Source organism: Schistosoma mansoni, chromosome W (genome assembly GCF_000237925.1).
Source record: "Schistosoma mansoni strain Puerto Rico chromosome W, complete genome".
Classification (NCBI taxonomy): domain Eukaryota; kingdom Metazoa; phylum Platyhelminthes; class Trematoda; order Strigeidida; family Schistosomatidae; genus Schistosoma; species Schistosoma mansoni.
In genome coordinates, this window is record NC_031502.1 from 55,613,906 (window position 1) to 55,627,520 (window position 13,615).

General features: G+C 39.0%; 1 protein-coding gene across 1 annotated transcript in view; it reads right to left on the reverse strand.

The window, feature by feature from the left end:
• Positions 1-6,822: 6,822 nt before the first annotated feature.
• Smp_162990 (hypothetical protein) overlaps positions 6,823-13,615 on the reverse strand; it is a gene marked incomplete at both ends in the record, with an annotated part of 10,691 nt that continues 3,898 nt past the window's right edge. The window contains 2 exons of the mRNA XM_018790220.1: positions 6,823-7,202; positions 10,098-10,451. Of these exons, the coding sequence (XP_018655585.1) occupies positions 6,823-7,202; positions 10,098-10,451 (734 nt within the window). The remainder of the gene's footprint in view (positions 7,203-10,097; positions 10,452-13,615) is intronic.

The window sequence follows — 13,615 nt, forward strand, 5'->3', positions numbered from 1 at the left end:
AGGCCGACGTGATCTGGTACTCCAACCTATAAACTGTGAGTCTGTTTTTCTTTTTGGAACTTCATAAATCTTCGATTTATCTTGACTTATATATTGTGATTTTTTTTCCAGTTTTCGAATTGATTTTATTTTTTCTTCTTCGTTCATTCTCATGCTTGATTTTTCACTATGACGTAACAGACACCCAAAGTACTTAAGCTAAAGACTATGTCCCACCTTCTTTTCAACTAATGCCCTTCTGGCCAGACACCATGGAAGCCTGGTTCTGCTACGCAGAGGCTGATTTCTATGGGCACGGAATGACTGATTCACACACAGTTCCTCGTGGTTGAAAAAGACACTACCGCGCGATTTCAACAGGTACGTCGCACCTAGCATGTTAACAAGTAATGCTTTGGAGCCTTACGAAACCCTGAAACGCGGTAAGCTAACCGATCGACAAAGGTTAGATCAACTCCTTAATAGTATTGACCTGCAACATGGTCCTGAGACAGACATGTTGCTGAGGATGAGAGAGGTTATTGGCCAAAGAACTTTCGATGATGGCTGATTCAGACAACGTTTCTTGTCTAAACTTCCGCAACAGGTGTGAGCAGTACTTGTCTCGTTTCAAAACAACGCCGTAGATGAGCTGACTGCATCTGCCAAAAGCATCCCAGAAATCACGAAGGCCTCTAACGCCGAAGTATTCTCAGTCAAAGAAAAACCTCAAGAGAAACAGAATGACATTTCGGATCTATGTCATACAATGACACGTTTCCTTCGATTTCGTAATGACCGTAAACGGTCACAAACCCTGCGAAGAAGCATTTCACGAAGGCGATCTGCCTCCAGACGACGAGAGACAGATAATCTCGACTGATGCTGGTACCATAACCAGTATGGAAACTCTTCTAGAAGTTACAGAAGATCCTGCAATTATCCGAACTCCAAATCGACCGACAGGAAAAACAATTCAGGAAACTTCCCAGCTATCATGCGTTAACGGCAACCGTAACCGGCGAACATGGCCGCCTGTTATACATCATTGATGTGATCATGAAATGTCGCTACCTCGTCGATACTGGCGCAGAAGTTAGCGTTCTTCCTGCGAATTCTAACGATCGATTTTCACAAATCTGTCTTAAATATAAAGGCGACAAATGGAAAGCCGATCGCCACATATGGTAGACGGTACGCTTTCCTTAAAGTGGTTTTACGCAAACTCATTCACTGGATTTTCACTGTTGCAGATGTTTCTATGCCAATAACTGGTATTGACCTCCTACTACACCACAACCTACTTATTTACACCCGCAAACAAAGGCCAGTAGACGGAAACACTAAGTTATCTGTTTGCGTAACTCCTTCATCTGGTTGCAGAATATCCCCAGTCACAATTAGGCACATAAAAGACCCCGTTCTATCAACCCATTACCCGATAAGTTACTCGGGAATATACTAACTGCAACTGAAATTGCCGTGTGTAACCAGCATTGTTACACATCACATCTTGACTACAAGACCACCTGTATTCTCAAAAGCACACAGACTGGCTCCCAAAAAGCCGAGGTTGGCTATGAGTGAATTTGACCACATGATAGATTTAGGAATCATTCGACCGTCAAATAGCCCATTGGCATCTACTTTACACATGGTCCCTAAAACGAACAACGACGATTGGCATCCAACTGGTGACTATCGGCGATTGAATGTGAAAACCATTCCCGATCGCTACTCGTTGCTTCACATTCAAGATTAGACAGGTATAGGTAAAAAAGTACAACTGTTTTTTCGAAAATCGACTCGGCTCAAGCATATAACCAAATCCGTATGGCTACTGACGATATTCCAAAAACCGCTATCATAACTCCCTTTGGTTCATCGATGACGTTTTCCGAGGTCTCAATTTCGTACATGCGTATGCTGATGACTGTCTGATAGCAAGTCCAGAGAAAGAATCCCATCTCTAGCATCTGGACATTGTGTACGAACGACTGCAAAAGCATGGCATTACTGCAAACATTCAGAAATGCCAAATCGGAACCGACTCCTTAGATTTCCTAGGACACACTACTGACGCTCAAGGCATCTGAAATCTGAGAAGCAAAGTGGCGGCCAATCTGGATTACCCGGAACCGACCACTATTCAGCAATTATGCACATTTAAAGGCCATGTAAGTTTCTATAGACGGTTCATACCTAATTGCGTAACCCTAATAAAACCGCTGACCGACCAACTTCGTGGAAATGCGGAATCCATCAATTTGGAAGATACCGCGAGAAAAGCATTCTCCACAGTAAAGGAACTTATTGCCAAGGCAACCATTCCGGCACATCAGAACAACCTAGCACCTATTAGTATCGCAGTAGACGCATCTGACTCGGATGAGTCATACAATAATGGGTTAACTACTCCTGGCAACCTGTCATTTTTCTCGAGACCTTTGCTAGACACTGAATCGAAGTATAGCAATTTCGGTAGGGAACTCCTAGCTACGTATTGTGCTGTACGACATTTTCAACACTCCATTGAAGGTCGGAAATTCGTCCTTTCCACTGGTCATAAACCTCATATTTTCTCTTTAAGTTCATCTTCAGGCAAGAACTCACTTCGTGACTCTCGACAACTGGACTACATCTCGCATTTTCCTTCAGATACACATAGCATTTCTGGAGCAAACAATGTAGTTGCAGACGCCTTGTCTCGCACAACTCCCTTGAACAGTTTCTAGGAAATCGACCTTCTGAAACTCGGCCAGCTTCAAAAGAAGACACTGACTTCGGCACGAGCTATCCACAACAACCCTTGAACTGAGCACTAAAACAGAATGGACAGGTAGGGAAATCTTAATACGTGACACATCTACAAGTGAGGATAGCCCAATCGTGCCGGAACATTAACGATGCAACGTCTTCAATACGTTGCGCCAACTTCCTCATCCAGGTGTGCAAGCATTCATCAAGATTATGGCAGAACAGTTTTGATGGCCTGGTATTAGTAAAGACATACGGGGTGTTGGCACGCTTTCACCGACAATTGTAAGATCCCCTATCAGCTGCAAACGTTTCACAACGGACCGGTGCTCTTCCACTCGTCTTACTTGGTATCCGCAGTACAGTGAAAGCTGACATTGGATGCACTGCAGCTCAACTCGTTAATGGAACGACACTTCGACTTCTAGGAGAATTCGTGGATCACTCCTCTTCTTCAATGAACATGGATCTAAAATCCTACACGAGCAAGCTTACAAATGCGATGCGTTCAGTTAAACCTATTTCCACCCGACCGCAATCAACTGATGTTTTCGTTCAACCTGCTCTACATTATAGTACATGCGTCTTTGTACGTCAATACTCGCTCCGGCAACTTCTGGAAACGGCATCCAATGGATACTTCAGCGTGAACCTAAGTGCTATATAGTCCATAAGAACGGCACTAACGATAGCATCAGTATCGATCACCTCAAAGCAGCGTAGTTAGAAGGAAATCCTATCCATTTTCCTTCAGTACAAGCGAACCACACGGCTCCTACACGCATGTTGATACTTCAACAGCATCTGAAAATAAACTCAAAAAAGTCACATTTTTAGATCTCTTTTCAAACTGAATATTGCCAGTCCAAACACAGCGTCTCTCAAACATTTCAGCCCCCAATACAAGAAGGTGAGTTTGCTATAACTACTGGTCATGAACCTACATTATTTCTTCGAAATTCTAAGATCCAAACTATGGTTTGCTGAAGAATGACTGTACCGATAGTCTAGACACACGCTATTGCCCAGTTGAAATTAAAACAAGGTGATTGGGAAAATAAAGGTTCCAAATTTCATTATAAATACAAATGTACAATTTTACCTAAACAAATATTACCGCTCAGTTATTCAACCGATAATTGTTCCCTCAATAATCGATTTAAATTACAATAAATAGACAAACTGATAAGGAATGTAGTAAAATTACCGAGCGCACCAAAAATGAAGTGCTATTCTATCGTTTCTGGATAGATCAAGTAAAAATCCGTTCAAAAGGTAACATAACAAAGTGCTTCCAGTTCTGGAAGAAAGCTTCAATTCACAATCAAAATGCCCGATCCCAGTCAACTCAAGCAACATGATCAAGGAGGGAACAATGAGTATGGCTGCCGCAAAGATTAGGGATCAACTCAAACAAAATAAATACAGTTCAGGAAGAAACATAGAAACTCAGTAAAGGTGAAAGAAAAATGCGAAAACTATAACAAAACAAAATATTGCCATCTCAAATGGCATCAAAAAGACTGACAAAATGTACAACTTAAGAAACCAATGAAAACAAGTTGCAAATGTATGCATGGAGGGATTTTCACACACAAAACCTTCCAAATGGATCTTACAAACATGTCGTACGATCACTATTCGCCTCGAAAAGCTAGACAACTAAACCACAAATTTCAGTTATAAACGGACTTCCAGTTTATCAACGGATACACGTCGATATAACAAAAAGATATCAATTTTGAATACGTGGCTAATTTACAAGCATACGACGCAGACTGAAAGCCGTGCTGGGAAAAATCTTATTTGTATTCAAACATTTGCCGTTTTCTTTCTAAGGTTCCTCTCTCACCTGCAATATTTCATCTGGTAATAATCATCCTTTTGTTCCAATAATATTTCAATACATTTGAAAGTTATCGAATTCTGGTGTCCAAGCAACTGAAGAATTATGGTCTACTTCGATATTAGTACTGCTACAATAATAACCTAATCCCTAAATTGTAGATTTATCATGATGTGACTACTAACCTACAAGATCTTGAGTTGAAGCCACAATACTATCTAGATTGGGACAGAAGGAAGGTAGATAAATAATGCGAGATCTAATCACCCACTGAATGGGACCTAGCATTGTGAGACAGTTTTCACCCTTTAAAGGAAATTTCACAATCGGTGATATCATTGGCAAGCAAAATTCACAGGAATCTATTGCGCATGTGGCGCCTTGTTGGACCCACTAGGAATGATGAAGGGACGAGGGATAATGGACCATGATAGCCAAATTAAGTTATTTCACTCCAGCAAAGTCATCCCAAATATCTAGAGTTTACAGAACTATTAGTTTTTAGTAAATATTTACTATTATTGACTGAAAACGGTTTTGAGTGTTTCGGAAGCCAGATTTCCCAACGTCTTGGAGAGGAGTCTCATGATAGCTTGTGCTAAAGTATGACACTGAATGATAATGAGTCTGTTTTAGGTTGTTGCAATGTGATGCTAGAACCACCTAGAGCATACACATGACAATCGATTAACTTTGGCACTCCTTATTCTTCTGCGTTATGAAAGAGCGTCTTCCTAATAACCCAGGTTGAGATTCCGTCATTTGTTTATGTGAAAATGACTCCTTTGTTCATTATTCCGTGCTTCTACAAACCCCAAATATATTAAGTTCGATTGTACTGACAGAGTTCTGCATGCCTTAATTTGAACAATTTCAGAACCTCTTAGTTGGCTTATTAACTCGATTTATTCCGATAATCACAGAATCCTAAACTTCACGATGTTTAGATCGTCGGGTCTTCAACCGAACAGTTGTCTCCATGTACATTTCGATTGTGCGTGAGTATTTATAATCAAAGTTCTTTAGCTTTTTACTCACGAACTTTGCTATGGCTGTTATATACAGCGTTGTGCATACGACTTACTGCTAACCACGGAAATGTTGGGACAAATAAAATGCAAGTAAGATGAAAAATGGATTCGAACAGACCTATCAAAGTTTGTCTTGCTCTTTGGTGATACTTCTGTCTAAAACGCTTACACTATGAACCAGTAAAACTTGAAGATTGCCTCCCACTCACCGTGCATAAAGTGAACTAAGAGGCTTACAGTTGAAAATCCTAAAACTCAAATTCACCACTGTGCAATATTTAGTAGTATTCTATACCCAAGTGGATTATATATTTGGGACGGATTATCTAGTCTATTTTATCTGCTTCATCATCTATAGATATATTCGACTATGCCAGCTCTTCGCTTCGTTGTTATATGGAAGTATGTGTGCAAGTATTTATCAAATGCTCTTTTCGCCACATCTTTCGCTTACTCTCCTATCCAATTATAAATATAGATTCAAGCTTTATTGAATTGAGTTGATATTCATGTCTTTTTCATTTCTCATCTTGCTGTCTGTTTGAATAGATCAGTGCGTGAAATAACTTAATTTGGCTTTCATGACCGTTTTTGCTCACACAGAGTTATCTTATATAAGATATAAGAAATAAACGGAGAATTCACTTTCTTGTTCCACTCATCCCTTCATCATTCCTAGTGGGTCCAACAAGTCGCCACATGCACAACAGATTCCTGTGAAAATTTGCTTGCCAATGATATCATCGATTGTGAAATTTCTTTCACTTCAAAAATACTGGTGCTCATAGGTAAATTTCGCTGACTGGTAACGTCACTGACTGTGAAGCTGGGTGACATGGGATCGTATCCATCAGGGAACACCAGTTCCCCCAAGATTACAGGTATACCTTGCTGACGAGTGCCAAGTAGCACGAAACCCGGGTCCAGGGTATCCTGTTGACCACTTCTAACTACCATCTTATCTTAACATAGTGCACACAGTGTCGAGCCACCTAGACTAGTGGCCAAATTGTAACTTGATCGATAGCATTCGATCAGAACTAAGAAGGACTTGACACACAGGACATTGATCACCACCCAGTGATCAATCAATTGTGATAATATAATCATGATTTTAATGAACAGAAAGTTATGATACATGGAATGTATATACAATTAATATATTAAAACATTATATACACACTATAATGAATATACAAACAATAAATATTAAAAATTTATTGGAATCATACGATTTTTCTTTTGTTCCGTATACTCAAAACCTATTGAACATAATTGATTACATTTGAACAAATTTTCATAGACATGATAACTATATTTACCTTGTGTACGATTCATTAAAAGTTTTAACAAGTCAGGATCTTCATCATCAACATCCATTTCTATTGGTAGAGATGGATGTTTATCATGCTTTTTATTTTCCATCAAAAGATCATTTATACACTGAACGAATTCATGATAAAATTCAATAGGGATATTATGTAAATGTTTCATAAGTAATGAATTTTCTGCTGTTATTGGTCCATGTCTAACACGTCTAGCCTTTGATAATAAAGTTGCTGTACGTAATTTTGGACCAAGATTACCAACTAAATCGATGAAAAATTTTAATGTTTCATGGATAACTTGAATTTCTATTTTTTTTTAATAAAAAAAAGTGTGGAAATAAAATACTTATTTAGGGAATGCATCAATGTTATATGGTTAAAAAAAAGAACGAGTTAGTCAGTGTCGTCCTCCCCCGCCAAAAATATGACTTCTACGAACTTACAGAAAGGTTTTTTTCAGTTAAGGATATCACTGCCTTCTCGTGACGGGGATGTGGTTTACGAAGTTCAGAAGACGAAAAGCGAATGTCCGAAGCTTTAACCGGGTTGGTAGACACCAAAAGTCCACCTAGGGGAGTTGAAAAACCCTGATTCCAAACCAATGCTCCACATGGGCTCCAGTATCCTGAGGGAACAAATGACGAGTGAATCAATCGTTGGTCACCGACTACCATAGGACTGCATCTCCTTACAATGCTCCACTGCCTTGTGAATCAGACATTTAGGTCAAAGGCTCCGAGTGTGGTTCCCTAAGAAAACCACCTGCTTCAGTTTGGGCTTCTGGGCAGTATTACAGACCTCACACAAATCAAATGAGCTTTGTGAGGCGCCTATATATCTGGTGACCCTTCGTACCAATATTTATGTGTTTAAATAAATAAATAAATAAAAATATCAACTATTGCCAAAGTCAGTAAGTCTTTTTGTAAGTAGTAAAAATAGAAAAATTCTAAAACATTCATAAGTTCAACAACATTTTGGACTTCTGATTACAAACAGCGAACTAATCCGTAGTAAACTCCCCATTTTGATCCATAAACGAATACCTCACTTAAGCCACAGGCGGGGATCAATTAGTAAAATTTAAATGACCACCATCTAAGTCTCGAATCTGTGTGTAACTGTAATTTTAAGTGAACTGACGACACTACTTCAAATAGGTTATCTATAATGCACACTGTAAGCGTTCAGTAGCTTCTGAATATTTTAGCACCCTATATAAGAACTTTCGTCTAAATTAGAGCGAATAGTTTTATAGTATTTGGGTGCCGAGTTGATGTAAGACATTAAATAGGAAGAATGTATTTGTAAAATCTCAGCGAATGAATTTGAAATAAATTCAACATTTCGCCTGGCAACCTGGTCCAAGCTTTTTCAAGGAGATAATGTTCAGATAATGGGACCGTGAAACGTATATTTGAAGAAAAAAGTGGTAGGAGGGTTAAACAAAAGTAAACAAAGAAAGAGTATGGGAAATAAAATCATTTATTAAGGCCAAGGAAGAGATAAGAGTGTTACAAATTTCTTATGAAAAAAGGACTTGGATTGTTGGCTCGAGTTCTTATAGCTTCTGCTATGTGTAGGAGACGAGATCAAACCCTATAAGGAAAACTAGTAGGAATACGATAAATAACTTCAAGTGACTTATGTCTGTCTACTATATGACCGTTATCGATCAAGTGTGAAAGAACCGAGCTGCGTATTGTCTTGTCAGTCAGTCAATCACAACGTAGAACTTCGTACGTACGTACATCAGTTCGAGTTGCCATACCACATTAGATGAAGTTGTCGATTCAAATCCCATAGTGGTAGAAGTAGTAAGAGTATAAGCATTATGTGAAAGATTAGGGTTTGAAGAAGTTATTGGAGGAGTATAATCCAATGAAATAAATTTGGAAAGAGAAAAAGGATAGGGACATGAAGAATTTAGAAGATTAGAAGTTGGTAGAACATAAAGAGTGGATGCACCTTCGCCATTGCAAACCATTTTGAGCCATGTCATTCAAGGTCTCCAACCATCGGTTGCTATCATCTCGCGGGTCCCAACCAGGTAGTCTACACCTACCAACATGGCTCAGTCCACTTGTCAGTGACTTCATGGATTTGTGCCACGTTTTTTTATTGCCTTGACAGTACCTTTTCCTAACCATGAAAGGAACTATTCATTAACTCTTTGGTTCAGTTGTCTGGTAGTGCGCCCAATACAGTTTTCTCCACAGGAGCAGTTGAATTCGTATATACACATAGAAGGAGCATAACCAGGTAACTTATCCTTTAGTTGATGAATCACCATACACCGGCCCGAGTACGATAGACAGAGGTCAGCTGCATTAAACGTTCTCTTCAATGCTCTAGTCAGTCTGTCACGTAGTACATCACCAGCTACATCTCCGTTGAATTGCAGCTTCAGGAAGAAAGGTTTCTTACTAGCTGTTGATATCGTTATTTTCTTGTTTGTTACACGCAAGTGTTTCCTTCAGAAAGCCTTGTGGATAACCCATTTCAATCAACATATTATGTATGAGCTCTAACTTCTTGTTAACTGTATAGACCGAACATATCTTCCTAGCCCTATTTGCCAGACATTTGGCTAAGTTTCTCTTATAGTGAAGGTGTAAGAAACTTAAATAGTATAACAGGGATACTGAAGACAAGAGTAAAAGGATGGGCAGAAAAGTTTAGGCGTTAGACTGATAGGTGCAGATACTTGCATAGTACGATCGAATAACCGATTTAAAGCCTAATAATGAAAACAAAATCTAAAATCCTGAAGAAATGAAACATGTCTGAGCTAATAGTAACCATAATCAAAAGTGAAAAATCAACTTCTTACACTCCATTGTATCTACCAAATGTTCATAACCAATGAAAAGATACAAAACAATTTGCTTCATTTTAATAACTAAGGAGAATAATTGTAAGCAAAGATGGATAGTGGCTAGCAGTGGAATTCAGGACGCGCGTCTCGTCCTATTTGGGACTCGTCAGTTGGATGTACCTGCATCTCAGAGTTGATGTTCACTATGGGACTCGAACCCAGTACCTTTCGCTTCAAACGCCATAAGGAGAATAATATTTTACAAAAACTATAGAATAAATATCTCAGCATTTTATAAAACCCAACAACTTTTGTGAACTAAACACAAATCAACATACCAATTGTAAAAAATGGAGGATCAAAATCCACACAACGCATTGCATTTACATAAGGTGCCATTTGCCTTCTTTCTTCTTCCCACTCATATTTACGATTAGGTATTGTTTTTGGATTTCGGTTTTCATCCGGCATTGGACGTTCCCATGGTGAGAGTAACTGTTCCTCTCCTTTATAATCTTCTACATCGCGTGTAGGTTTCACCGGACGAAGATCACTGCCAGCTTCACGACCACATAGTGCTAAATATGCGCTTTGTGAGTTAGGACGAAGTCCTGCTTGTAATAATTCAGAAGCATTGAATTGAGCTTGTAGTCCTATAAGAACCTGATCTATTTTGCATTTTTGAACATGTCCTGATACAAAAAACCATTAAACGATTGAAATCACACATATGCACATTTACGGAACGGGTACTAACAAACTAATATTTAGTTGACTAAGTTGTGAAGAAGGTGGGCATGTTACCATTTAGATTAATGACTTGAAGTCCCATAGTTTATATTTATAACTGCAACAGTCAGTCAGTCAGTGCGACTAACTCTAGTGGCTTTTAGTGTTAGCAAAAACTAATACAGCGTAACGCAAGGCAGGAGACTAAGACAACTGAGTTATTATGCACTAAAAATATATCTGAATTCACTGTTTAAAACATTTTGTTGATATCGGTCAACATAAACATTTGAATTAATTGAAGTGGGTAGTCCTAGATGTTTATACATCAACAACAATGTACGAACACAATTTCCAATACCACAGGATTGAAATGTTATAACTAACAAATGTAATTAATTTACTAGGTTATTTCATTACTCCTTTCTCACACAACAGCTTACCAACTAATTTTAACCTGTAATGAGAACCGACTTTATAACAGAAACTAATAGTCTACAAATGTAGGTTACACACAAAATAATTAAACCTTACCAATTTCGTAATATAATAATCACCTTTTTTCTATCCAAAGACTAAAACCTGGTTTCCCGTTTGTAAACAAGAAAATAATATACAATATGGTATGTATGAATAATAGTTGTAAGGTTTTCAAAATTGCAACACAAAATTGATATATTCGAAGTGAATTTTATTGGTTATGTGCTGGACACTGAACTATATGATAATAAACACTCAATACGCAGATCGGCATAACTTAACACTAGACTGATCACCCGATAATTTGATCGGTAGAGAGATCATGATACTTAATCATGTGGTGCACGCTACTCAATTATCTGACAACCACGTGACAAACGGAGATACTCAATACTATAATAGCCAGCAGCACAAAGCATATCTCAGCCCTCAAATGCCCTAATAACGGACGAGAGTGTGGAGGGGCCAACCTCCAAAACAAAATGCTTTCACACGACCACGCGTATATAGCTACTACCCAGGATGTCCTACTCACCGCCTTCTCGTGGCAGTTATTGCTTACCAAATTGAGAACAGGAAAAGTGAATGTCCATCGCGCTTTAAACGGGCGATCGACACAGCGTGTCGACATAGCGGAATCGGAAAACCACGATACCAAACCAGTGGCGCATATGGGATTATTGATATATTTATTGTACTTTAACATGAACATTGGTACAGAGGGGCACCAGATATGTATGCGCCACACAAAACAATAAGAATGCGAAGAAAAAAAGAGGGTAAGGTGCATATAAGAAAACAAACAAACAATAACAACCACAGATTAGTGTATGTTAGTGTAATAATGAAATAATAGTGAAGGAAACAGGAATGTACAACCAGAAGAACTCTTTCAGTCGAGGGAGCTATAACCACTCTTTATGAAGAAAGTAAAAGGTTACAGCAGGATCGCTACTGGCTTCTATTTTGAGCCATATCTGATAACGTCTCCAGCCACTGTGTTGCACCACCTCTCGGACTCCAACCATGGACTCGTGAAGGAACAACAGAAGCCAGCCTTTTGCAGCTTTCTTTCATACCACGACACCATGTCATACACTGACCACCTCTTCGCTTTTCCCAACCAGTCTCAGCGTCGGCAAATAATGCACGACGGGGAATTCTCTGGGAAGAGATTCGTAGAACATGTCCAAGCCACCGAAGTCGATGTTTCAAGATGGTGACACCAATTGGATTATCGTCTTTGCGCCCGAACACACGATGCCGAACCTGTGCATTACTAACATGGTGTTGCCACTGGATGTCAGCAATCCTTCGGAGACAACGATGATCAAACACAGAGAGTCGTCCAACATCTTCAACTCGGAGAGGCCAGGTTTCACAAGCATAGAGCAATACTGCTCTCACTGACGCGTTGTAGATCCTACCTTTTACAGCCAGACTAACATCACGAAGGCGCCAAAGATGGCCCAGATTGGAATAAACAGCTCTGGCTTTCGCTATACGTGAATCGATTGGTTGGTTTGATTCCTTCCTCAGCAACCGATATCAAGTAGTTAAAATTAACTCTTCATTATCGAACACCGTCCCTGTTAGAAATGGGGTAATTCAGGGTAGTGTTTTAGGTCCTTTGCTCTTTTTAGTTTTTATTAATGATATTTGTGAGTGTCTTTGTGTGGGTAAGTCCCTTTTGTATGCAGACGATCTTAAAGTGGTGTATTCATTTTCTCCACATGAGCTGAACAATATTCAAAATTGCATCAGCACGGAGCTTAACAAGGTAGCACAGTGGTGCTCGAAATGGCAACTGGAGCTTGATACAGCTAAATGTGGATGGTTATGCTTTTGTGATACATCACTCAACCTCGATCTTACCATAAATGGTGAAGTGTTATCTAGGTTACACACAGTAGTAGATCTATGACTTAGGTACTCCGACGACTTGTCGTTTACTGAACAGATAATGAAACAAACGTCTAAGTCTCAACGCCTTATAGGTTACATAACTCGAAACCTTCATAACAGCGAATCTCGTATTCTAATGTACAAAGTTTGTGTTCGACCACTCCTTGAATACTGCGCGTTTCTCCTTAGTAGCACGCGCATAAAGGATAAATTAAGACTGGAATCAGTACAGAGACGATATACACTTCGTATTCTTGGAACTGATTGTGCCTTAACATATAATTCTAGGTGTGATAAACTCGGGCTTGACCCTTTATGGAAGAGGAGACTCAAACTTAACCTTATATTCTTTTTCAAAATACTTAACAGACTATCCTTCACATCCAACCAGGCGATTCAATATGCTGAAGCTTCATATTACGACATTCGTAACTCCTTGTCTTTAGCGAAACAAACATATTCTAGATCTTCTCTCTATATGAATTACTTTACCCGTAAGTTTTCTAGGCTCTGGAATAATTTACCTCAAACTATCCGTATATTAAACTCTCTCCCATTGTTTGTTCGCTCAATTAATGCCTTTTGCTCCTCTGAAAATGCATTAAATGTTCTAGCGCCTGCAAGTGTATCTTACTCCACAAGTGAGATTATCGGAACTTTAAGTGTTTAACCTCTTACTTGCTATCATTGTTTTGTTGTTCCATGCTCTTTGCTTTTATCTTACTTTCTCTAGTGTAGATAA